Below are 22,083 nucleotides of genomic sequence, written 5' to 3'. Positions count from 1 at the left end.
GCATTGTAATACATAGTTTAAAACCACCTTGGAGACAGAAGAATAACGTTGCTCATTACTGATAATATTTCACAAATTCACACCATTTCACAAATTCATAGAACTCTTTTTATCTACCTATTTTGAATTTGATGTACTAGTTCTGCAGTTTCTTTGTCGGCACTCTCTTGAATTTCGTCCAATATCAAGTAGTTTATTTTCCGCATTAACATAATAGAATACATGTTTCAGAATAAAATACATGTTGCAGGAGCAAAAGAAATTCTTGCCTTATTTTTAAATATCGCTACGGATATTTATAATTTGCCAAAATACCGAGTAAGTATGTTTTGTAACTATTAGAAACCATGATAACTCCACCCTTGCCTTAGACGTATATTTTTAGTAAAGTAATGATGACCATTTTATTATTGAACTAAGTTTTAACCCACTTTCATAAACACTCCCAAATTATTATTATAAAAAAAAAAGTTTTAGTCCTTAATGAAAGTTTTTTTTATTATTATTATTAGGTACAGTCAAAATAATCGACAACATTGTAATAATCTTTATTTATATGTGAATCACTTATTTGCAAGTAAAAACATCTGAAAGTATTGTGATGGTACAGTTGGTTGCAGAAAAAACGGGAAATGAAAATTTTCCTCACGTAAATTTAAAGTTTTCACACTATGAAAAATTTGTAAAAATGTCTCAATTTTATTCTGACCGTTCCCGCAACCAACTGTACCTGCCATTTGCAAATTGGATTAACAAAACTGTTTACAGTTGATGTTTACAACAAAACTACAGAACATATTAACAGAAAAGGAAAAATTTACATTTTGTAGTAAATCTAATCTATTTTTTTTATATAAATACATATGTATGTACACTCTTAATCTATCTCTGCTCGTCATTACTACAAGCGAATAAATCACCTTACCAAAAATTGAAAACATGGATTATGTATATTGTAATTATTATTATCAACACACATTTTTAACTTAACTAATACTTAACTTAATAATATTCGCTACATACTTTCTACTCATTGAAAAATCAAATACTCGTATGTTCTTCATTTCATTTGCTTGAATTTTTGAGTTATTTTATTTCAATTTCTGCAGTGGACGTAAATTCAGGAACCTCTAACTTTAAAAATTCCTTCAGTTGTCCATTTTCGTTCGCTACTTCGAGATCATTGTAATCCTTAAATGACAAAGTATATTTCAAAACAAAACATATAGTTTATTAAAGTATTGCACCTATTTTATTTGCAAATACCGTGCAATCAAATAAAAAAAAATCAGAGTAGGCGAAAATGGTGTTTTGAACCAATCAAAGCATCAGAATAGCACAATCCAGGTAACTCGATTTTTTTTTAATTGATCGCACTTTACTAATACTCGTAGTTAGTAAATATTTTAATAATACTTAGTTCTGACCACGGTAATTCTGACTCAAGAGGTACTCGTAATTGTGCAGAATTTTCGAATGAATCTCAATAATTTAGGGCTCTTTAGAATACATACCTATATAAAAAATTTCAAAAACTTTGATATACCTATTTTAATCGATTTTGAACCTCTTTAAAAATACAAAAAATCAGCTTAATTTCAGTTAATAAATATGTATTTTATCATTTTTGCTTAGTTTTCAAGACCACTTCCAATTTTTAATTCTTTAATTAACTAAAATTGGGACGATTTTACCTGGAATCCAGGGGAGAAATATTTTCACACCTGAAAATCTTAATAACAAATCAAAATTTAGGTTGGTTAACCAAAACTACATACATATAAAAATTCAAGTAATTATACTTAATTTCAGGGTGTGCAAGAGGCAGCTGGCTACACCCTGAAAATATAGTAAAATACCGTGCAATCGAAAATAAAAAAATCGAGAGGGCCGTGATTACGAGTAATACGCTTCAGTTGGCAACACGTAAGCATTTTATTCAAATGTCATCAGATGTCACTACAGTAGTAACTGTCATTATTAATTATTTGCTATTACAATATGTTCACTTTAGAGCAAATAAATTTCATTGTGCAGTGTTACTTCACAAATGGAGAAAGATTTGAGAACCTCGAGTTTTTGAGGAATTTCAACAAAAGTTTCCGGACTTTTAAGGCACTTATCAACAACCTGCCTTGATTATTTCGTTTTTCCATACCTGAAAAACAACGTGTTCAAAAACAGGCCTCGCACAATTCCCAAATTAATGCAAGTAATTACTGATATGTACCTACAATTTAATTTATTGATCTCCCGACTTTGCAACGGTCATTTGAAAACATAAAACGAAGAGTAACATTATGTTTTAAATCTCATTGTTTCATTGCACTAGGTGAGGAAATTCTTTTACAACCGGCAGGTCACACATAATTCACACCTTTACGAAAATTAAGATTTCAATATTCTCAAAATCACTAACCCAACTTTTAAGGCTGACATCTGATAATTGAAATCTTGACGAATTGCCAACTGAAATTTTTGGTCACAGCCAACTATAATTTTTTTTCGATTTCAGGGTAGATACGCCCACATTTTTTTAAATATCCTTAGATAACAAAATCCCCAAACCATAACATTAAAATATTAAGAAAGATTGTGTTGGTAATATCTTGAAGCATTCGCGCCACTGTTTCTCATTGGTTGTTATGAAACCCACGCGAAAAATAAATTATGATATTTCAAATTTGAAATTGTCAGTTCTGTTAAGTGGTTTAAGCATTTAGATTTGCGATTTTTCATCTTTAGAGCTTTGTTTTGCGATTCTCTGGTTTTAAGAGTTATTCGGTCTGATCTGTTCCGTTGCGATTTTTTGTTGATTTTTTTAAATTTGTGAAGTGAGTGCGTGCCTCAAGAATCTAATTATAATACATACAAACATCGAAAATGATACAGAGGTAATTTTTGTTCATGCATTAAATAGGAGTACATATTAAATAATTTCTTGCTTGTGTTTAGCCATTTCCGAAAAAAGCTGGATATTTTAATTTCAGTAGCCAGCTATTTCGGAAATTTGAAAATGTATTGTGGGTTGCATTTTTTATTCCGTCGGGCACATTATTACTCGTGAAATACCCTGTATTAATAAAACCTAATATATTACTCCTACTGTACTGAAGTTTTCTTTCGTCTTTCCTAAATGCAAACATGCAGAATAATAATAAAACATCACGTGTAAACCTGCTCTTTCCATTTTTTAAAATTTCGCGCCGGATCTATTTGTTGTGGCGTAGAGTGAAGATTTTTAGTAACATTTATGTCACGCAATCTATGAGTGAGTTTACCATATGGAATAAAAACAATATGAATTTGGAAAATTTATTAAATAATGGAAAAAATATTGCATGGAATAGCACACAGTTTTATGTGGTTACTACTGTATACATAAAGGTGTTCATTTAATACTCTGGTAGCATCACCTATGGAAATATTTTGTTTTGAAAAACGGATGTCGCAGCGTTAAAACACATAAGCTCACTAAAAATAAGAGCATGACACGAATTATTATAAAAAAAGTAACACAATTACAATTCACGCACAAATTAATCAATTCATTAAATGAGGTGCTGGAAATGTCTACCTTCTTCTTTTCGTAACAATTTGTGGCACGTTCCTGCTTTCCGATATAAGGTTCAGTCTGTTGCGTTGCGATAACTGACGCACTGAAGTGTGGGGAGCATTTTGCATTATTTCTCTTGCAGTTTCAATAACTGCATACTGCAGCAGTGCGTTTTAGCGGTTGATCTATAGTTTTTCTTCGGTAAACGCCTCCAGTTTCACGAAACAACTTTACACACCGGCTCAGGTTATCTTCGAACGTTTTCCGTCAACAATAACATTGGGAAATTCGGCGATAAACTCTTCTAAGCAGTTTTGTAAGGAGTAGATCCTTGAACCATTCACTTTCAAACCATTGCGATTGCGAAAATAACTTTCAATCAAAAACGTTTTCTGCTCTAACGTGAACACCAGCAAACAGTAAACTTGTCTGAACGCAAATGTCAAAATTGACAGTTCTACTCTAATTTTACTAACGGGAAGTTCAAATGACGACATGCCTTCACAGAAACAAAATATTTCCATAGGTAATGCTACCAGAATATTAAATTAACACCTGATACAAGGTATTCAGGGTTGCGATTATGTATGGAACCGGTTCCGTCCTGCCAAAATGGTTTAAGCTAGAACCCTGAAATTTTAAACTTTTAAGACTCATTGAAAGCTACTTTTCGTTTTAACATATTTTTTTTATCCATAAGATTTCAAAATACAAAGCCAACTTGATTTTTTTTAAACGGGAACATGTGTTAAATGGGGCATCCTTAAATAACTTATTTTTTAATTTTTAGTAAATTTGAAACATAGGTACCTATTGTTCAAATATCAATTGAAATATTTTATTAAATTTTCGTTGGTTCGTTTTGTTACTTAGAAAACAATTACTCTATACCTAATTGAATGATAAAGTTTCAAATACCAAACTTAGGTAGGTACCCAGCCACGTATCTACTCCTTTTATTTACAAAATATTAATATCCTTAATCAGATGTTTCAATGAGAAATGAAATAATCGAATTGAGACATTTTCTACTGCCATAGGTTTGGTTTTCTCGAACTTTAATTTTTTTCTTCTGTCGAACAAATCACTAAACCTATATATCATTTAATTCTAAAAAAAATATGCTTTTTAATGATGCCCCATTTAACCCATGTTCCCATTAAAAAAAATTGTTGGCTTTGTATTTTGAAAACTTACGGATATTTTTTTTTTTAAATTTGATAAGTAGCTTGTAATGAGTCCTATCCTAAGAGCATTTAAAATTTCAGGATTCTAGCGTAAATCATTTTAGCAGGACGGAGCCGGTTCCATACATAATCGCGACCCTGTATGTACTCGTATATCATTTATCAATGTAAAGAAATGTACAGATTTTTATGATCTTATATTCTTTAATCAATGACCATGGAAATCAAAAGAATGGGCCTTTCAGTGGTCTTGAAAACTAAAACAAAATGATAAATTATTATTATCTGAAATGAAGCTTATCTTTAGTCTATTTAAAAGAAACTGAAAATGGAGCAAAATTTTTGAAATTTTTTTATATTGTTAAAAGAGTAGCCTTATTGTGCCGGAAATGGTGTTAATAAATCTACTATACTTCATAGATAAGCAGATAAGATAGTGACACAAATGCTCTTGTAACAAGCTTACCCCGCAGTACTCATCATCGCTAAAAATCTGAGGGGGCAAAGGGTGTACCGGATTAAGCTCCACCAACGTGCCTGCTAATCGAGTTGCATTCCTCTGCATAAAATCCTTCTGTGCTTTGTTATCGTCATCAGCTATATCAACAACTTCGTACTGTATATTCTTCGAATCTAGAATGAGAAGTACTCTCTTCTGTCTCTGTTTAACCTAACAAAAATAGTACATCTATTTTAGTATAAACAAATGTTGATAACCACAACCGTGACTTACCTCAATGTCACCAGATGTCCTACTAATGTACACTCGAATTACCATGATCAAATTTAATTGTTTGATCAATTCAAACGCTTAGAAAAGATGCCAAGCTGTAAATATACTCGAGAAAAATGTTGATAACGAGATATTGGACTTGTTTATCCGAAACACGTAGCTAATCGGGATGAATCACACATTACTCATGAGTTTCGTCACACGTTAATTTAACAATGTATTATGTACTTATTTTGTTAAGTGTATGTATGTACAAAGCAAATATTTTTTAACACTGGCAAACAGTATTGCAACTTATGTGGAGTAGGTTTTATGTATAAGTTCCTGTTAGTGAAGCGAATTTTTAACATTTTGGTGAACTTGACCTTAACTATGTATCTTTATCGATTTGTATGGCTTTTAAAATGTTGTCAGTGAGCCACCTTCAAGAGAAGTGGAACGTACCTACGATCAATAATGAAAATCGCTATTCTTTTAGTATGTATTACTAAGTACCAGCAAAAAGTAAAATTGTTACATAATTTAATTAAATATAATAAATTACCTAAAATTAACTAATCTTGTGAAAGCTACGTTTATTGTTATTACCATGGATACATAAAATATTTCCGGAAATATTTTTGACAACTCTAGGTGGAAAGAAAAATATTTCCAGTATAACAAAAATTGCAAAATTTTTATTCAAATTACTAAATTTTTATAAATAAAAGTTCAATTTGTTGAGGAGTTAAAATTCTACAGTCTTCTATAGATACATTTTTTGTCGTCCACTGATGATTAATGTATTCATGCGATTTTCTTCCCGAATATCCCTCTGCATAGATTCATATCCTGAAAATTTTATTTTCGTGCATTTCTGACAAAGTAATAATTTAATAATGAACTGTAGAACTAAAAATAGTTATTTGTGTCACAAGGCTAGAAAACGTCAAGTGCAAGCAAGGTTTATGGAGCAGAGGCGTCAGCCGAGCAACTTGTAAGAACACATCATTTCACAGTTTTCACACAAGTTTTCTTTATTATCATTTCCAAATTAATAGATTTTACAAAAATTGTGTGGTAAAAATGTCAGATTTCTTCAAATCAACCAGGAGATTATCTTAGATTCTAAAGTTTTCCTTTCCCTTCTAATAATTACATATTATTTATTCACGGTCTTACAGTTCCTCAACACTTTTTTCAGAAATTCAGTAACGAAGAATTCTTTGGACTTCTTGATGATCTTTGTGTTCAATGGACTCTATAATTCTAAATAAAGTTATTGAATCCATTCTTGCCAGGTAGAATATGAGCAACAAGAAATATAAAAACTCTTTCTATCTAAAGGGTGTTTTTTTTTAATTTGGCGTCGAAGTAGGCGTTGGAGAGTCGATTGAGAGCGCACCACTCGTGTAAAAGCGTAAGATTTAAACAGCTGATCCGTGATCCGTAACTTGTATAGTGCGTTCACAATCGACAGTTCAACGCCTACTTCGACGCCAAATTTAAAAAAACACCCGTTATACTATTTAATTCTCCATTACAATTCCTCTCTATTTCATTTTTTTTTTATTATTAATAAGTTTATTTTAATAATTTTCAAAATGTCTTTTGAATATGAATGACTCAGTAAAACTTTATCTAGTCAGCCAGGATCGTATTTTAGCCATCTTTTTAAAGTAAAGTTCTTCTATTTTATTAAGCATTTCACAATCGCTTTGTGACGCGATAATATTAGAAACTGATACATATAATAAATATAAGCTTTTAGTTAAGCAACTTTTCTATATTCCTGTTTATTATATTAGGTACAGGTTAAGGGTCAAGGTTTAAATAATGCATCATTGTTGCTGAATTAGTTTAAGGGCCAATAAATTTTGCTTAGAAAAATGAAGACAGGTGGACCCAATAATAAAGTCGTACGCGGGTTATAAATTAAACTTCGCAGATGCGAAACAATATAAAACAGCTACCATTTCAGCGCATCTTTGTTGCATGTGGGCCTAATGGCCATCTTCGTTGAATTAACGCTGTAATTAAGCACTTTACACGTCCGAAGCGATTACGGTCCTGCGAGGATCCCGTTTCCGGGCATACGTCGGGTCACGTGACAGCCCGGATAATTCCGGTCGTAAAAAAGCGACTCCGGGGGATGACACTTTACAATCGATTGAATAATTTCGGTAAATATTCGAGAGGGGTGTCAGAAGAGGAGATCGGAAGAGCGGGCGCTCACAGAAGAGATATTTGTAATCGGCGATAGGATCTGAGAAATGCTGCGAATAGGCATTCCATTTCTGGTCGACACAATGGTCTCCTTCTTGGACCTATCTCAAATCGCGGGAGACATTCGTTGATTAATGTCGAGGTGGATGGGGCAGGTAAGCGCGACCCACAGAAAAATTAACTAGCGAATGACGATAAATCAAACAAAAACTGAAAGTTTTTCGGGGATTTATTGCCAACACTGACAGCTCCTCCACCTACAATCTGTTTACTTTTGTGAGGGTGTCCGATGCACGGACAGGACCGGATCGGACGGGGACCGGGGTGGTTAGCTCGATTATGAGCGAATGCCTCTAAATTATGTTGCGTGGAAATTAAATCGTTCCTTTTTGTACGCTGTGGACCAATAAATCTCGACTTCTTCGCGGCATATGAGGAACCTCTTGTCGTTTACAGCATGGCACAAAATTAATGCGGAATGGGCACTGATACAGGGTCAACAGCGGCTCACTGTTTTGTGTTTTTGTCATTTTAGTATGAACAAGTGTTCATAAATTGACTATTAGGCAGATAATTTCATAATAATAATTATTATCAAATATCGATAACGATTTTTTGTTATTCTTGTTCGACTCGATCATGTAGTCGTACTACATCTATCAAAGATAACAAATACCGCAGTCAATCATATACAGTTTGAAGAAAAGATGGGTACCTACTGAAATGGAACCGTAACTTTTATCAACAACACATCACAAACAACTGTGAATTCTGTTAGGCAACTACAACACGTTAAGTTAGTTGCTATTAAAATAGCGATTACAATAGAAAAGTTTATGTAGGTGCTCTAATAATATTACACGAGAATCGTAATCGAAAACCTTATTGACATCTAAAAACGAAATGCAAAGGATTTATTTAAATATTTTCTTTCCCGAGATCTCAAACTTGCATGCAATAAATGTCCAACAGAAACCATGCATTGGGTAAGGGTGTTTATTGATTCAAAAAATTGCCATTGGCCAAAATTTTTTTTAGCACTATTCACCTTGACTTCATTTTAACTCAAACATCAATTGGACCATATCTTATCAGCTCGATTGAAAATATGTAGTTTAAATGGTCTTAAAACACTTTAGTTTAGGATCACAAGGGGATTTTCATTTAAATTATTTACCTTTAAATGTCCACTTACTGACAGTACCATCTGCTCTTGCACATGCGATGGACAACGCAATTAAAGTTTTTTTTCAAAATCATATTTTATTAACGACAAGGTTACAAGCTTGCTTCTATTAAAGCTTAAATTATACTAATTATAACTTCATCAAGGAACACTTGTACAGTACCAGCAGTGAAGGTTTACCTTCCATCTAAATACAAATGGCCCAACACGTGCCATGATATTGTGTAATGGATTTATTTATGACTGTTGATGTGAATAATAATTAACATTTAATTTAAGTATAAACTAATTAGAGATATTTTGCAAAATACCAATTTATATTTATATAATACATAATTTTATGTATAATTATGTAACTGTATCTTCTGAATTGTTCCAATAATAATCTTCAAGGGCCGATGATTCTATTAACAGCCTTTAAAAAAAAACAGAAAAGGTTGTTCTTTAACAACACGATTTATTGGTACCAAATTAACTAGCAAATTAACATTTTGCCATCTTGAGTACGTGAATACTGTAATTTTCCTTCGTATTTGTTGGAGAGATCTTTGCCTAAAACAAATATAAAATTATTTGTACTTCCATCGGCCCACTTTGTAATTAATTCTCAAGATAATTTCAGAATTTTGGGGTGAAGTTACCTTCTCGCTTTGAAACGTAACCCCTTACAACCCCACTGCGGGCTTTGTCCCCCGAAGGGACTCTTCACTCGAGGACATTTTAAATTTTATCTGAACGGCATCGGGTCAAATGGCACAGTCGGGCTTCGACAAACAAAGTCGGACCGCAGACGTGTGATTCGAGTGGATGTGGTCCAGCGCAGCACCAAGGGGAGCTGGGTTGCGGGCGGGACACCCTAGCGAGAGGGCCCCATAAACAATGCCGTAAACACTGCATCTCGAGCTCGTTCGACTCGACGGGATCCTCCATTTTTTACTAATATTACTCTTTGATGGTTGTTTATTTTAGGGTTTATGTCTTCGGTTTTCTTTCTGGTTATGGGATTTTTTCTAGGGCGGGTTATAATGGTCCCCCATATACCATATTTAGTATTATTGGATAGAGAGATTTACTAGCCGCATCGCATCTCAACAATTTTTTAATTAAAAAAGACAAACACGATAGCCGAACTGACTCGTCCCCTAAATAAACTACAAAAAACAGATTTTTTTTTCAATAAAGACACCCTCGGGCAGTTTTCTTATACATATTACAAGTTAATATAAACCATTAGGGGCTCCCCTACTCCACGACAATAGTTCTTTAAACGAGCTCACTTCCGGTAAACGGGGATGTTTGGTACTTACCAAACTCATCTTCCTGTCTTCCATTCGCTGGGTTCCCATTGTGAAAAGCTAAAAAATTGACAATGATGTATCAATAATCCGGCGAACGGAGAGTAAAATATTATTGAGGGGATATAAGCGTCATTTATTAACGGCGACAGGACCGTATTAATCTGAACTTTGAACCGACATCTCCACATCCGCTATTTCGAAACTGATTCACGCAGAGTAACAATTTACTTACACCAAAGAAATTTAAGAGAAGAAATTCTATGAAATCACCTGATGATAAAATCCTATGACCAAATAAGCACAATTAGTAATTTATCAAACCTAGGTGTTAAAAGAAAATCATCATGACATTTTATTTGTCAGTTTTGTCCCAATTGAAGTAAATAATGCGCACAACTGTCAAAATCTTTGTTTTGTTAATTTTTCTACAACTGGTAGACAAACACGCTTCAGCAGTGCTTAGTCTAATTTTTCATGTTTTTTAGAAGCTATCAGAAGAACAGCAGATAGCCATAGTAGAACATCAAGTCTCGATCGATGGAAAATTAACACCAGAGGAAACACTCAATAGAAACGCAGATAAATATATTGAGCTGATAGAAAGCTTGACTAAAGATCGTGTAATGGCAAAGTAGTATAATTTTGATAGTTTATATACGAGTATATACAATTTTAGGAAATCTTCGTGATCGTTTTCCCAGAAGCGACTTTAGATAACGTAAAACGAAAAGAGGATTTAAAATCGTACTCCGTTGAAATTTCTAATTATGAGAATCCTTGTACCGTCCACAGCAAGAAATATCCAAAATTTTTTCAAAAATTGTCCTGCGCCGCAATTAAACATCATACCGCACTCGTACTAAATTTAATAGAAGAGTTCTACAAACAATTTTACACTTCAGATGTTGTACTACTCGAGGACGGTTCCATCATGTTTAGGTAATAACTACTTCCGAAACGTCGTCTCCTTACCACGTCCTCCTTTTTCAGCATTCGAAGAGAACTTAGACTTGGTGAAAATTTTCTCTACCATTATCCCATAGCTTTTGCAATTCCAGTAGATTATTATTTAAATTATATACTGGCACCGAATCTCTTCACAATGAAAATGGTCAAATTTACTCCGACTTCGCTTATCACAGGATTTGGTTTTTCGTATGAAAAAATTATCACTTTGGCGGAAAAGAGGTACTATTTCGTTTGTAGTAATTGGATCTCGGAGTTACCTTTTCTGACATGTTAGAAATATGCGACATTATAATCTTTTTCAAAAAATGAGAGTGTAGCATTACAGGTTCACCAAATGTGGGCGCAGGAGTTTAATTTAACATTGTTATTCTCCGGAGCCAACAATCCTAAAACGGGACAAGGAGGAACCGGAATTTTTGATTGTAAGCTAAAAAGAATACAACCAGTAAGACGTTAAATTTTTGTAGTTTCAAGTAATACAGTTGCAATGGATATAGTGACTCGTGGTGGTACCAAAGCCTATGTGTATGACCTCAATGACGGATTACTAACACCAATGGAAAATAAAAGTGTTGATACATTAAGTGAAGAGATGGACAGTTTTCATTTCCAAGTAGACCTCGATCTGTACAGTAAATTATACTGAATAGAAAATAAATGAGTAAACAATATCTACTCTATTACAGGATATGAATCTATGGTTTTGAACACGAGTGAAACCAACTCTACTAATGTTGAGGTTTGTTACAACAAAACAAAAAATAATTATTTTTGTTGCCAGTTTTCTGTACGAGTATCCGTGAAGGAGTCAACACAAAACAAAAAACAATACACCTACCATCTCGTTGCGTACAAAGGCTACAAGACTTATTACCTTGTTTTTGAACCCGGGGGAGTTGAAATTTGTGGAGTAATCGCTTGTCTGGACTCTAACGTAAGGTCTTGCGGTAAGAGATTTGACAAATACCAAGAAGTTGAATGGCCGATAACGTTTGAAGAGATTGTGATCAAGGCAAATTTTTCTTGGCCTCTCAAAGAAAGAATTTATTCCAGTTCGCAGTTTCCCAATTCTCTTCTAAGTTCTATGAGACCTCTTAGTCCCAATTTTACCACGTGGAGTAAACAAGTCGTTTGCGATGACACAAGCAATGTTTCCTATTTGGAGAGAACGTTTGCGTTGACGAAACGCCACAACAGAATTCTAACTTTTGCCATTTTTGGAAGAAATTTTACTTTGATCGACGCCAGGTCCACTGTCAGAAGACTCATTTTCATCAGTCCTCTTCTCATATTTGTAAATATTGGAGTTGCACTCTTTATTTAATAAAAGGATTCAGATTTGTCAGAAATCTTCTCAATGTTCTTCCAAAAATAAAAACATCAGAATCACAGTAAAATCAAAATCCAATGACAACGATGCACTCAAATGTCAAAATCTCCATTTTTCTGCAATTGGTCAGCAAAATCAGCTACAATTACGTGTGCGCTGCTCATGTATTACATATACATTTTATATAGTAAGGATTTTATTTCGCTGAACATGAACACTATTAAGCCTACGTTCAATTAAAAAAAAAACCATGTCAATGCATTACATACAAGCAATTAGAACATATCCAAGCAACCTTAATGTTGCCATTAATGCCATTAAAAAGTCTTGGAACAAGAGGGTGGACACTGAAAATTTGTTAAAATGATTTAATTTAAAGTTTCTGTTTAAACTTGTTATTTGGATGTAACAATACTTAAACTATAAAACTAAAATTTCAGTTCGGTCAAAATAATAAAATAAAACACCTGCAAGTTTGGAACATGAAGCCCATGTTCAGCGAAATAAAATCCTCACTGTAGAGGAACATTCTGTAGGTAGCTGTAGTAAGAATATCAAGTGATAGACACAAAACTAACACCAGAAGAAGAAACATAGAGTAAGTGGAAACATTGTCTGAAGATTATTGAATCAGAACAACTCTTAGACCAGTAAGAACAATTCTCAGACCGCTAAGAACATATTTTTTATAAGACTGTTGGACCCCAAACTTACTTCTTGCATTGAATAAGCTATGTATTAAAAGACCAACAACAATTCACATTTGGAGAGAACTTTTGCACTAAGAAACCATCGATTTAAAATTCCTACTTTCACCATCTTTGGAACTTTGACATATACATACTTGCAGAAAATTGAGTCTGCTCATTCTTTTTCTTCGTTTTGTTCTTGTAGTTTTCTAATTGAATAAACAGTTTCTTGTTTATGATAAAAATTGTCAAGTGAAGCCTTTATCCTAAAAGAAATCAGTTGCAATATTGCAGATGTGGCTCTGGGCAAAAATTATCTGATGCTGTTTTTATTACAACAAGTGGTAGAGCCATGGAAGAAGTAAATTTACCATAATCTTTTAAACGCGCCAGAAACAATCTTCTAGGTGTAACAACTGTGTAACATTTGGTCATTTAGCAAGAATTTAATTAGGTACAGTGGGGAGCACGGAATTTCGCACACCAATTTGTATGTCATTAAAAAAAACTATCTAGTCTAAGCTTTATGGTCATTATAATCAATCATGATTTATGTGATCATGACTGATGTTTCACCTAAACTGTGACGAAACTGCCGCCAGTATCTCATTTTAATAAAATTATGTTAGTGAAATGTCCAGTGTGTGCGAAATTCCGTGCTCGCCACTGTACCTACCAAAAATATTTTGGACAGTTAAGACATAAAACGACAAAGCAAAACAAAACATGATGACATTCCACTTGTCATTTTACGTCTGAATTTAACGTCCGAAGTAATGATGCGCTCAAGTGTTATAATCTGTGTTTTAATAATTTTCCTGGAATTGGTAAGCATGTCAGGTGAAAATAATATCTACATATACATTTCTCTTTTAATGCACTTTAGAGACTATCACGGGAACAGGGGTTGGCCATAGTGGAATGTTCAATACCCTCCGACACAAATTTAACACCAGAAGAATCAATAAATAAGAATGCAGAGACATATATAGAACTAATATATAAATTGCACAAAGACCACGTAATTCTAAGCTAGTTACGATTTCAATCATTTAAAAAAAATTGAAAATTGCAGAATATTGCTGTGATCATTTTTCCTGAAGGGACTTTGGATAACGTCCAACGAAAAGAGGACTTAAAATTATATTCTACCAAAGTGGTGGATAAGGAAAACCCTTGTAATTCTCACAGAGCAAATTATCCAACGTTTTTGCATAGACTCTCATGTGCTGCCAGAAAATACGACATCATAATCGTAATGAACTTAATCCAAGAACACAACCATAATTTTTACACCTCTGATGTTGTACTACTTGCCGACGGTTCCATCAAATATAGGTACTATGTACCTATAATTTTGTTTCCTCTTAATCAAGCCGTCTCTTTAAGTGTTCTAAGAGAACTTCGACCTGGTAACAGTTTTCTTTCGTACGATCCTATTCCACTGGAAGTTCCAGCGAATCGTAAATTCCATTTTGCCAAATCGGACGACGGCAAGACAGCAATAAGTTCCAGTCCTTACGTATCCCTTTCAGTAACGTCGATGATAACGGGATTTAGTTTTTCGTATGAAAAGATCATCAATCAGGATGAGGAGCAGGAGGAGAGATACTATCTTGTTTGCAGCAACTGGATCTCGCAGTTACCATTTTTGACATGTTGTTGGAATACGATCGCTGTTTAAGCTTTTTCAAAAATGTCTGCTTGTAGCGTTGCAGGTTTACCAAATGTGGGCCCAAGAATATAATTTCAAGTTGTTGTTCTCGGGAGCTAACAATCCCAAAACGGGGCAAGGAGGAACAGGAATTTTTGATGGTAAGTTAAGAAATAGAAAGTAAGAAACATGAATTTTGACACTCTAGGCGGGCCAGTCTTAATGGACATCCTTGGTGATGGTGGTACCAAAGCTTATGTGTACTATGTTAATAATCGATCATTTGCAACACCTATAGAAAGTAAAGATATTGATACACTGAGCACGGAGATGGACAAGTTTAAGTTGGAAGTGGATCCCGATTTGCACAGTATAATGTAAAAAACAACAGAGAAAATAAATGAGTTTTCTCTATTACAGGATACGAGTATAGCATTCTGAACCTTGGACAAAACAGCTCGTATAATGTGGTACTTTGTTACAACAAAACAGAAAATAATCATTTTTGCTGCGACTTTACTTTACGAACATCTATACAAGAATCGACAAATGCCAAAAATCGGTACACTTATCATCTCGTCGCGTACAAAGGGTACAAAACTTATTTCGAAGTGTTTAAAACTGGAGGAGTCGAAATTTGCGGAGTAGTTGCTTGTTTGGGCTCTAGTCCAACTTCTTGCGGGAAAAGATTTAGAAAATACGAAAAAGTTGGATGGCCAATAACCTTCGAAGAAATTATCATCAAAGCAAAATTTTCTTGGCCCCTGAAAGATGGAATTTACCTAAACTCCCAATTTCCCAGCTCTCTCCTAAGTTCAATGAGACCAATAAATCCCAAACACACCAACTGGAGCCAAGAAATTATTTACGATGAGAACAATGTTTCGTACATAGAAAGAATCTTTTCTCTGACTGAACCGCACAAAAAAATTCTCACTTTCGCCATCTTTGGAAGGAACTTTACTTTGCAGGATGAACGATCGTCAGACAGGAAACTGAGTCTGCTTAGTCATTTTCTACTTTATATAAATATTTTTGCTGCACTTTTTTAATTTAATAAAATTGTTTGACAAAAAGATAGTTATACTCGTACAAGATAATTGTTACTGCGGAAACTAACTGCTTTGAGCAGTCATTTTAATATCTCTGCCAAACGTTCTACTGTGTTCAGTTCTGAGTATAGTGGACAAATGTTTTTCCTTGTTTCCATTCTATTTATTTGCGTTCTTACAGGGACGGTAAGTTTCACAATTTTAATGTTACTGAGTGGTTGATTCGTTTTAAATTAGACATCCCAAAATAACGAAAAAAAAATACTTTTTATGCACGACGAATTCACAAAGAACTCTAATCTCAAAGCTCACAAAGCACAAGAAAGACTCATGACTGTCACCAAGAAGCAGGTAGAATTTACGAGTAGAATATTTAAAAACATCTTCATTTGACTATGTACCAATAATCAGATGGTTTTTATTGGAATAATTTGAGACATTTAGAAAACTGTACTTGCAATTTTTCCCGAGATGCCGCTGCAATCTGGAATGAGTGAAAGGAATATAGTCGCGTAAACTACTAACATACCTAAGTTTCGCAGCGACAATCCATGTGGTATAGACAAATATTACCATCCAAAGTTCATGCAGGAACTGTCTTGCACAGCCAAACAAACCCACACAATGGTGGTCACTAATGTAATCCAGAAAAAAGACAAAAAGTTTTACCCTGCAGATTTGGTTAATGGCGACGGTTTAATATTACACAGGTTAATTGCATAAAAGAAGCAAGTGGTACTACGCGTACGTATTTCAGCAATCTCTGAGAAAATCAAATTGGCAACGACAACTTTAACAAGCATTCGATACCATTCGAAGTACCCTCCCGCAGATACTTCGCTGTGCAAACGGAAGAAACAAAAATAAAACCTTGACCTCAGCACCCGATTTTAGAAAAGACGTTCTCGTTATTTGAGCTGCAAGACAGACTATTTACTTTTGTTATTTCTGCGAATTTTTGGATCACATTTCCTTATCTATGTTCAATAATTTAATAAAACATTTAAAATGTCTTCAAAAATTTAATAAAAAAGTTAGTCAACTTAATTAGCTAAATTTGCTTAATTTGAGTTTAAACAATGATCTGTAAGTGAACTATGGTGACCCCTGGCAAATACATATTAGTTTCTTTAACTATTTCTACTTGATGCATAAACTAGTAAAGTACAAACTAATTTCTCTTAATTTACTTAGTGAGGCAAATTCTTGTCTCTTACAACTTTCAAAACTGAGAGCGCTGAATAAATTGTTTTTAAAATCTACGAAAATATTCATTTAATTCCGTAACTGTCGAAAAAAGTTGTCTCTTACCACAATCCCCAGCTCATAGTTGATCGCATAATTTTGCGAAAATTTCAGTTTAAACATGTTCGTAGTCATCAACCTCAACATCAAAAAGAATTTTTTGTTTTCCTCGTTCCAGTCGTACCAGTTGCAGTTGTCTATGACGTAGTTGACCTCCTGAGAGGTCTGAAAAAATTACGTAGGTGTGAAAATGTTTGCTAAACATTATTGTCTCTTACGGCATCTTCTACTTTTTGCCCAGCCATTATGACAACTGTAAATGTTGTAACTGTTGCTACAGAAACTGTGATTAGACGTTCAAGCTTGTCAAAAATGTTACCTTGAAACTGTCAAAACTATTTTTTAAGTACCTACATATTTCTTTACCAACTCTTACCATTAGAATGAAGAAGACAATGCTGATTCCGAACATGGATCCAATAAGTGCATATAACGCAATGAAGATCCTTGAGAAATTTCTGAATTCTGCGCCACATCTGAAAGAGAAAAATCTTATTGATCTGGTTTTAGACTTGACAAAAATAACGTACATGAGCAATTTGACGTGTCTCTTGTGTGCAAACATCAATCGTTGTTTGATGATCTTTTGATACTTTTGATCGTAGAAAAGTTTGGCGTTGTTAGTGATGTCGTATCCAGTGTTGATGTTTTCCAGGCGTTCTTTGACAAGATAGATTTGTGATTTTGTATGGGTTATCCCATAAAGGAACTGGTAGGTTGGTAAAGGTGTAACGTAAGCAACTATTGGGAATGTTGATTTGTACAATAATATTAGTAGGTCTTTCCAGTGGGGGCAGTGGTCCTCGATGAAGGCAAGAACGTAAAAGATTTCTCTGTCATCTTCGTTTGATAGTATATGCAAGTAAGCACTGTACAGGACGATCAGTAAGGTTGCGATGAAGATAAATGTGATGAACTGTGACTCTTTCTTGAATGATTTGTAAGTGGTAATGCAACATTTCTCAATTTTTTCTAATTCAACTTTTTCAAATAAATTTATTATCAAGTTTGTTTCTGCGATTATCACGGCTGTGACAATAGTCAGTAATACCTAAGGAGTAAAGTTGTAGTTATAAATATTAAAAAAAAAATGTTCATACGTAGAAAGATGCGAAGTATATAGGTGCGTACTTCATGAAGTAGTAGAAATCAAAATCAGAAAGAAACGAGAATGTCTGGATTAAGGAAGTGATAAAATGAACAAGGAAAGTAAATCCCAAAAGCAACTTTGTTATTTTAAATCGTAATATGTCGTTAGAGAGGATCCGTGTGATCTTCATTAAATCATCTAAAAGTAAAAAAATTTAAACGACGAAAAAGTGAAAAGAAAAACAATCTATGAGTAAAAAGAAGAAGAAAATGTTCGGTTTTGAAAAAAGATCAACTTTAATTTTTTTGACATTTTTTCAAATAAATTAAAAAAAATAAATGCACTCCCCACAACAATTACCGCATAACATATGTTTATACTCGTACATGTAAAATTTGAACTTTAATTTATTTTTTTTTCTGTGTTATCCTTCCGAGAATGGAATTGTATAAAATCCATATTGCACATAATTATCAACATAAGGAGTTATAGTCATTGATTTCTAAACTTCTAAAGTATTGTGGTAAACGAGATGGTTCTGTAATGTCTTGCATACAGTCAACAAAAATTAACACAAGCAGTGCAAAAATCAATTATCATTCCAATATGTATGTATGTATAGGGTTGAAATCTTCTTAAAGATAAAATTAGTCTATTTATACCAAATGTTTGCAGACCATTTGCTATACTCAGACATTATTAAATATTTGAAACTCATCATTCAACCAGTTCCAAACAAAATTAATTGAATTTCTATTTTAAGCGGGAATTAAAAATGAAAAAAAAAATTCCAGAACTCACCTCTCAAAAAAACCTCCTTATCAAACGTCATCTTGCCTTGCAGACAATCGACTAACAATGATATTATGTTAATTAAGGCTTCTCTGATGAATTAACTTTGAACGTCATAATAATTAACCCAATGGGACACGTGGCCCGGCTGTTAATGACTTACCAATAATGATTCCTTTAAACATTTTTCTAAAGTCATTTGGCTCATTTCTCTCGTTGAAAATGAAATGATAATTATCGTTTTTAATGATGCTCAACTGAGAAAAGCGGTGATAACATTAACTAAACTCCTTTTCTATTTTTATCACTTTGTTTGAATGTACCTATTTGTTTCCGCAACGAGAGCACCTATCACTGAAGACAATGTGAACGATCAGGAGGGTCTTTGCATGTTCCTGCATCTAAGTCATGCCTTTCGTGACAGTCCTAATATGGGTCGGGGTGCTTGCACTATTAGGAAAATATTTAAAACAAAGCCAAAAAAGACAACGAAAAATAACAAATGTCATCCCGGACTAACATCTGATTACAGATACGCATCTCGGGAATTTTTACATAAAATAAAATTCACGTCCAGGATGTAAAACACCGGTGTTGACCACAGAACGTTACCCCGTGACAAATTGCAACCCTCTTTAGTAACAAACGTGACAGGCTACCTTTCCGAAATTTTAGATTCGATTCTATCTGGTAAAATCTGAAGGGACGTCAACGCGTTACTACCTTTGTTTCGGTAAAACTACCCTCTGAGAGTTGTTTAACATATGTTAACAGCCAGATCTAAAATAATCGCTTGCGTCAAGACTCACCATCTCTCAAATGAATAGAACGGTGATGGGGAGTCCCATCGCTGTCTCCCCTTCGACCGCCATTACCGCGATTAATTCCCAATTTTGTGCTTATTAACACACAATGCTTATTCCCACGCTGTTCCCACTTCCTCGATTTATAAATACAGTCTCTCATAGTAAAAATCCCAACTAACTGTTCATTCCGAATTCAAGTCCTACTAATTACGCAGTTATTGATAAAAATCGTGTAGATTGGAAAGGACAAGGCCCGTCCGATACTATCTGTTTGAAATTTGCATTTTCCTCGACGTGCACGTCATGGGAATAGATAATAATTTTTTTCGGTTTTGGTGAAGTTTCCGTTTTGATGACGCCGTCCGTTCTCGAAACCGGCAAAAAAAGACAGACTCTACGAAGACGGTAGCCATTGTTTATTGTGTTGTCCGATAAAAAAAGGATGTGTGCGGCGAATGCTGCGCCGTTTCGTGATAAGGACCTTAATGCGCAATAATTCTGGTTGCTCAGCAGGAGGCGCAAGATTTTCATCTCGGGACTTCGCAGCAGTTTAGCACCCGAGCGGCGGACGAGAATGGTAAAAAATAATAACCGAATGAGGAATGGATGGAGGGAATAAGGGCCAAATGTAAAGCGGTGTGGTAACAAGACGAATAGGCGGTGGAAGACGTTCTTTACAGAGATGTGTTCTGGACTGAACACATACTCGTACATCAACACAAATCAGTCCAATTGTTGACAATGTAAATCGATGAAATTGATAGGTTTATATAATTTTTTACTCTAGCAAAAACAAATAATTCTCAAAATCTCGTTGTTTTCAATACTAAATTATTATTTCACGTTAAAACTGCAAAAATGCAGTTTAATCTAGAGTTTTCCAATAATCTATCACCATCCATCTGATGAATGATGATACACGAAGATTTCTTGACGAAATTGCTAAAAATCTTGCACTAGATATTGTGAGTCAACTTCATCCTTATCTATCATCATCATCATCATCATGCAAATTCACTTCCACTACAGGTGTCCCAAAATTCGCAAAATTACTGAATGGTACACTATTAACCAGTGTTAGAGGATAATGAGAAGAAAGTTTCAAAACTACAAAGAATCAAGAGTTACTCTTACTTAATTTATTTTGATTGTTCAAACAGATTTTGACGACTTGATTTTTATGGGCTAGTGGAACAAGTTTTAATTATTACGAGTATAATTCGGTTTACTGTGCCACTTTCCCATTTTCAAGGGATAATAATTTTTAAAGATTCTGTCTCAAAAGACATAAAATATTGTCTCTGAATTCACCTACAAATTATTTCAACGTACCTATATTCTACTTTAATGCTTAAATTTGGGATCGAACTAATTTAAATGAACTGTTCAAACAAATCGCCTTCAACAGCCGAACAGTATTCCAATCGAGCTTAAAAGTTTCTTCTAGCTCCAACCAACTGATAACAATTTATTGTTATAAGTAACGGGTGACTATTAAAATTTTCACTTAGGGTTGGCTATGGATCATTCTTTGTTTTCCGTTGCACCTTAGACACTGACAAGTTTGACATTTCAAAACTATGTTTCAATTGTACTGACTGACATTTGTCGTTCGTTCTTGCGTGTGTCTAAAGTAACACAAAAAATAAAAACTCGTTCAAAGCGAACTCCAAGTGAAAATTTTAATAGTCACCCGTTATAAAGAAAACGCTTGGTGCCAAATTTTTAGAATTTGCATAGATCCAACGGATTTAAATAAAGCCATCAAGCGCGAATATTTTTCAATTCGTACGTATGTCGATATAATGAGTAAAGTAAGGGACGCAAAAGTTTTTTCAGTTTTAGACACAAATAACGGATTTTGGAATATAGAGCTAGACGAAAGTAGTTCAAAATTATGTACTTTTAATACGCCTTTTGGACGATATAGATTTAAAAGGCTTCCCTTTGGACTAAAATGTTCATCAGAAATTTTTCAAAGGAAAATTGTGCATTGTTTTGAGGGAATTGACGGTGTTGAGATTTATGTAGATGATATTTTAGTTTGGGGCACAAGTCAAAAAGACCATGATGAAAGATTGAAGTTAGTATTAGAAAGGGCTCGAAAATATAATATAAAGTTTAATGTAAATACATAAATGTAAATTTTCTGTTAATGAAGTTAGGTACATAGGACATAAAATTACCGATCAAAGGATAAAGCCGGATGACAGTAAAATCGAGGTAATAAA

The 22,083-nt window shown here is 34.0% G+C and overlaps 3 protein-coding genes and 3 long non-coding RNA genes across 10 annotated transcripts; 3 read left to right on the top strand and 3 right to left on the bottom strand.

Annotated features, from left to right (window-relative positions):
- Nucleotides 1-532: 532 nt before the first annotated feature.
- LOC138130603 (uncharacterized) lies at nucleotides 533-5,616 on the bottom strand. Its single transcript, XR_011159610.1, has 3 exons — nucleotides 5,477-5,616; nucleotides 5,210-5,413; nucleotides 533-1,191 (listed from the first exon to the last, which is right to left on the bottom strand). It is a non-coding gene; the product is annotated as an uncharacterized lncRNA (long non-coding RNA).
- A 202-nt stretch (nucleotides 5,617-5,818) lies between these two features.
- On the top strand, nucleotides 5,819-13,194 carry LOC138130601 (vanin-like protein 1). Of its 2 annotated transcripts, none has more exons than XM_069047176.1 (7): nucleotides 5,819-5,953; nucleotides 10,651-10,785; nucleotides 10,842-11,104; nucleotides 11,156-11,403; nucleotides 11,452-11,556; nucleotides 11,602-11,766; nucleotides 11,821-13,194. In XM_069047176.1, the coding sequence occupies exons 1-7, from the start codon at nucleotides 5,933-5,935 to the stop codon at nucleotides 12,456-12,458; spliced, it is 1,575 nt and encodes a 524-aa protein (XP_068903277.1). In that variant the 5' UTR covers nucleotides 5,819-5,932; the 3' UTR covers nucleotides 12,459-13,194. The 2 variants fall into 2 exon arrangements, with proteins under 2 accessions (XP_068903277.1, XP_068903276.1); XM_069047175.1 differs by lacking the exon at nucleotides 5,819-5,953 and adding an exon at nucleotides 10,479-10,599.
- LOC138130604 (uncharacterized) lies at nucleotides 9,088-10,521 on the bottom strand. Its single transcript, XR_011159611.1, has 4 exons — nucleotides 10,436-10,521; nucleotides 10,082-10,222; nucleotides 9,509-10,018; nucleotides 9,088-9,419 (listed from the first exon to the last, which is right to left on the bottom strand). It is a non-coding gene; the product is annotated as an uncharacterized lncRNA (long non-coding RNA).
- A 410-nt stretch (nucleotides 13,195-13,604) lies between the features above and the next one.
- Nucleotides 13,605-16,865, top strand: LOC138130600 (vanin-like protein 1). 4 transcript variants are annotated; one of them, XM_069047172.1, is made up of 7 exons: nucleotides 13,605-13,980; nucleotides 14,040-14,174; nucleotides 14,229-14,491; nucleotides 14,543-14,814; nucleotides 14,864-14,968; nucleotides 15,025-15,177; nucleotides 15,228-16,865. In XM_069047172.1, the coding sequence occupies exons 1-7, from the start codon at nucleotides 13,930-13,932 to the stop codon at nucleotides 15,857-15,859; spliced, it is 1,611 nt and encodes a 536-aa protein (XP_068903273.1). In that variant the 5' UTR covers nucleotides 13,605-13,929; the 3' UTR covers nucleotides 15,860-16,865. The 4 variants fall into 4 exon arrangements, with proteins under 4 accessions (XP_068903273.1, XP_068903275.1, XP_068903271.1 ...); XM_069047174.1 differs by having other exon boundaries at nucleotides 14,543-14,811; nucleotides 15,228-16,864; XM_069047170.1 differs by having other exon boundaries at nucleotides 15,016-15,177; nucleotides 15,228-16,864.
- A 15-nt stretch (nucleotides 16,866-16,880) lies between these two features.
- LOC138130602 (uncharacterized) lies at nucleotides 16,881-17,828 on the bottom strand. The gene is made up of 5 exons (XM_069047177.1): nucleotides 17,695-17,828; nucleotides 17,541-17,640; nucleotides 17,383-17,490; nucleotides 17,171-17,329; nucleotides 16,881-17,118 (listed from the first exon to the last, which is right to left on the bottom strand). Exons 1-5 carry the CDS (start codon nucleotides 17,727-17,729, stop codon nucleotides 17,050-17,052), a joined length of 471 nt encoding a protein of 156 aa, XP_068903278.1. The 5' UTR covers nucleotides 17,730-17,828; the 3' UTR covers nucleotides 16,881-17,049.
- Nucleotides 17,629-18,175, top strand: LOC138130605 (uncharacterized). The gene is made up of 3 exons (XR_011159612.1): nucleotides 17,629-17,717; nucleotides 17,770-17,897; nucleotides 17,943-18,175. It is a non-coding gene; the product is annotated as an uncharacterized lncRNA (long non-coding RNA).
- The last annotated feature ends 3,908 nt before the right edge of the window (nucleotides 18,176-22,083 follow it).

Source organism: Tenebrio molitor, chromosome 5 (genome assembly GCF_963966145.1).
Source record: "Tenebrio molitor chromosome 5, icTenMoli1.1, whole genome shotgun sequence".
In the NCBI taxonomy this organism is placed as follows: domain Eukaryota; kingdom Metazoa; phylum Arthropoda; class Insecta; order Coleoptera; family Tenebrionidae; genus Tenebrio; species Tenebrio molitor.
Note: the sequence above shows the minus strand (reverse complement) of the source record. Positions and strands in the feature narration are given on the sequence as shown.

Coding starts and splice junctions, on each gene's coding strand:
- LOC138130601 (XM_069047175.1), top strand. CDS start 10,552: ATGCGCACAACTGTCAAAATCTTTGTTTTGTTAATTTTTCTACAACTG. Junction 10,600..10,650: donor TGTTAATTTTTCTACAACTG/GTAGACAAACAC, acceptor CATGTTTTTTAG/AAGCTATCAGAAGAACAGCA. Junction 10,786..10,841: donor AAAGCTTGACTAAAGATCGT/GTAATGGCAAAG, acceptor ATACAATTTTAG/GAAATCTTCGTGATCGTTTT.
- LOC138130602 (XM_069047177.1), bottom strand. CDS start 17,729: ATGTTTGCACACAAGAGACACGTCAAATTGCTCAT. Junction 17,641..17,694: donor AGACACGTCAAATTGCTCAT/GTACGTTATTTT, acceptor TTTCTCTTTCAG/ATGTGGCGCAGAATTCAGAA. Junction 17,330..17,382: donor GGCAAAAAGTAGAAGATGCC/GTAAGAGACAAT, acceptor TAATTTTTTCAG/ACCTCTCAGGAGGTCAACTA.
- LOC138130600 (XM_069047170.1), top strand. CDS start 13,930: ATGATGCGCTCAAGTGTTATAATCTGTGTTTTAATAATTTTCCTGGAA. Junction 14,175..14,228: donor ATAAATTGCACAAAGACCAC/GTAATTCTAAGC, acceptor TGAAAATTGCAG/AATATTGCTGTGATCATTTT. Junction 14,492..14,542: donor GACGGTTCCATCAAATATAG/GTACTATGTACC, acceptor CGTCTCTTTAAG/TGTTCTAAGAGAACTTCGAC.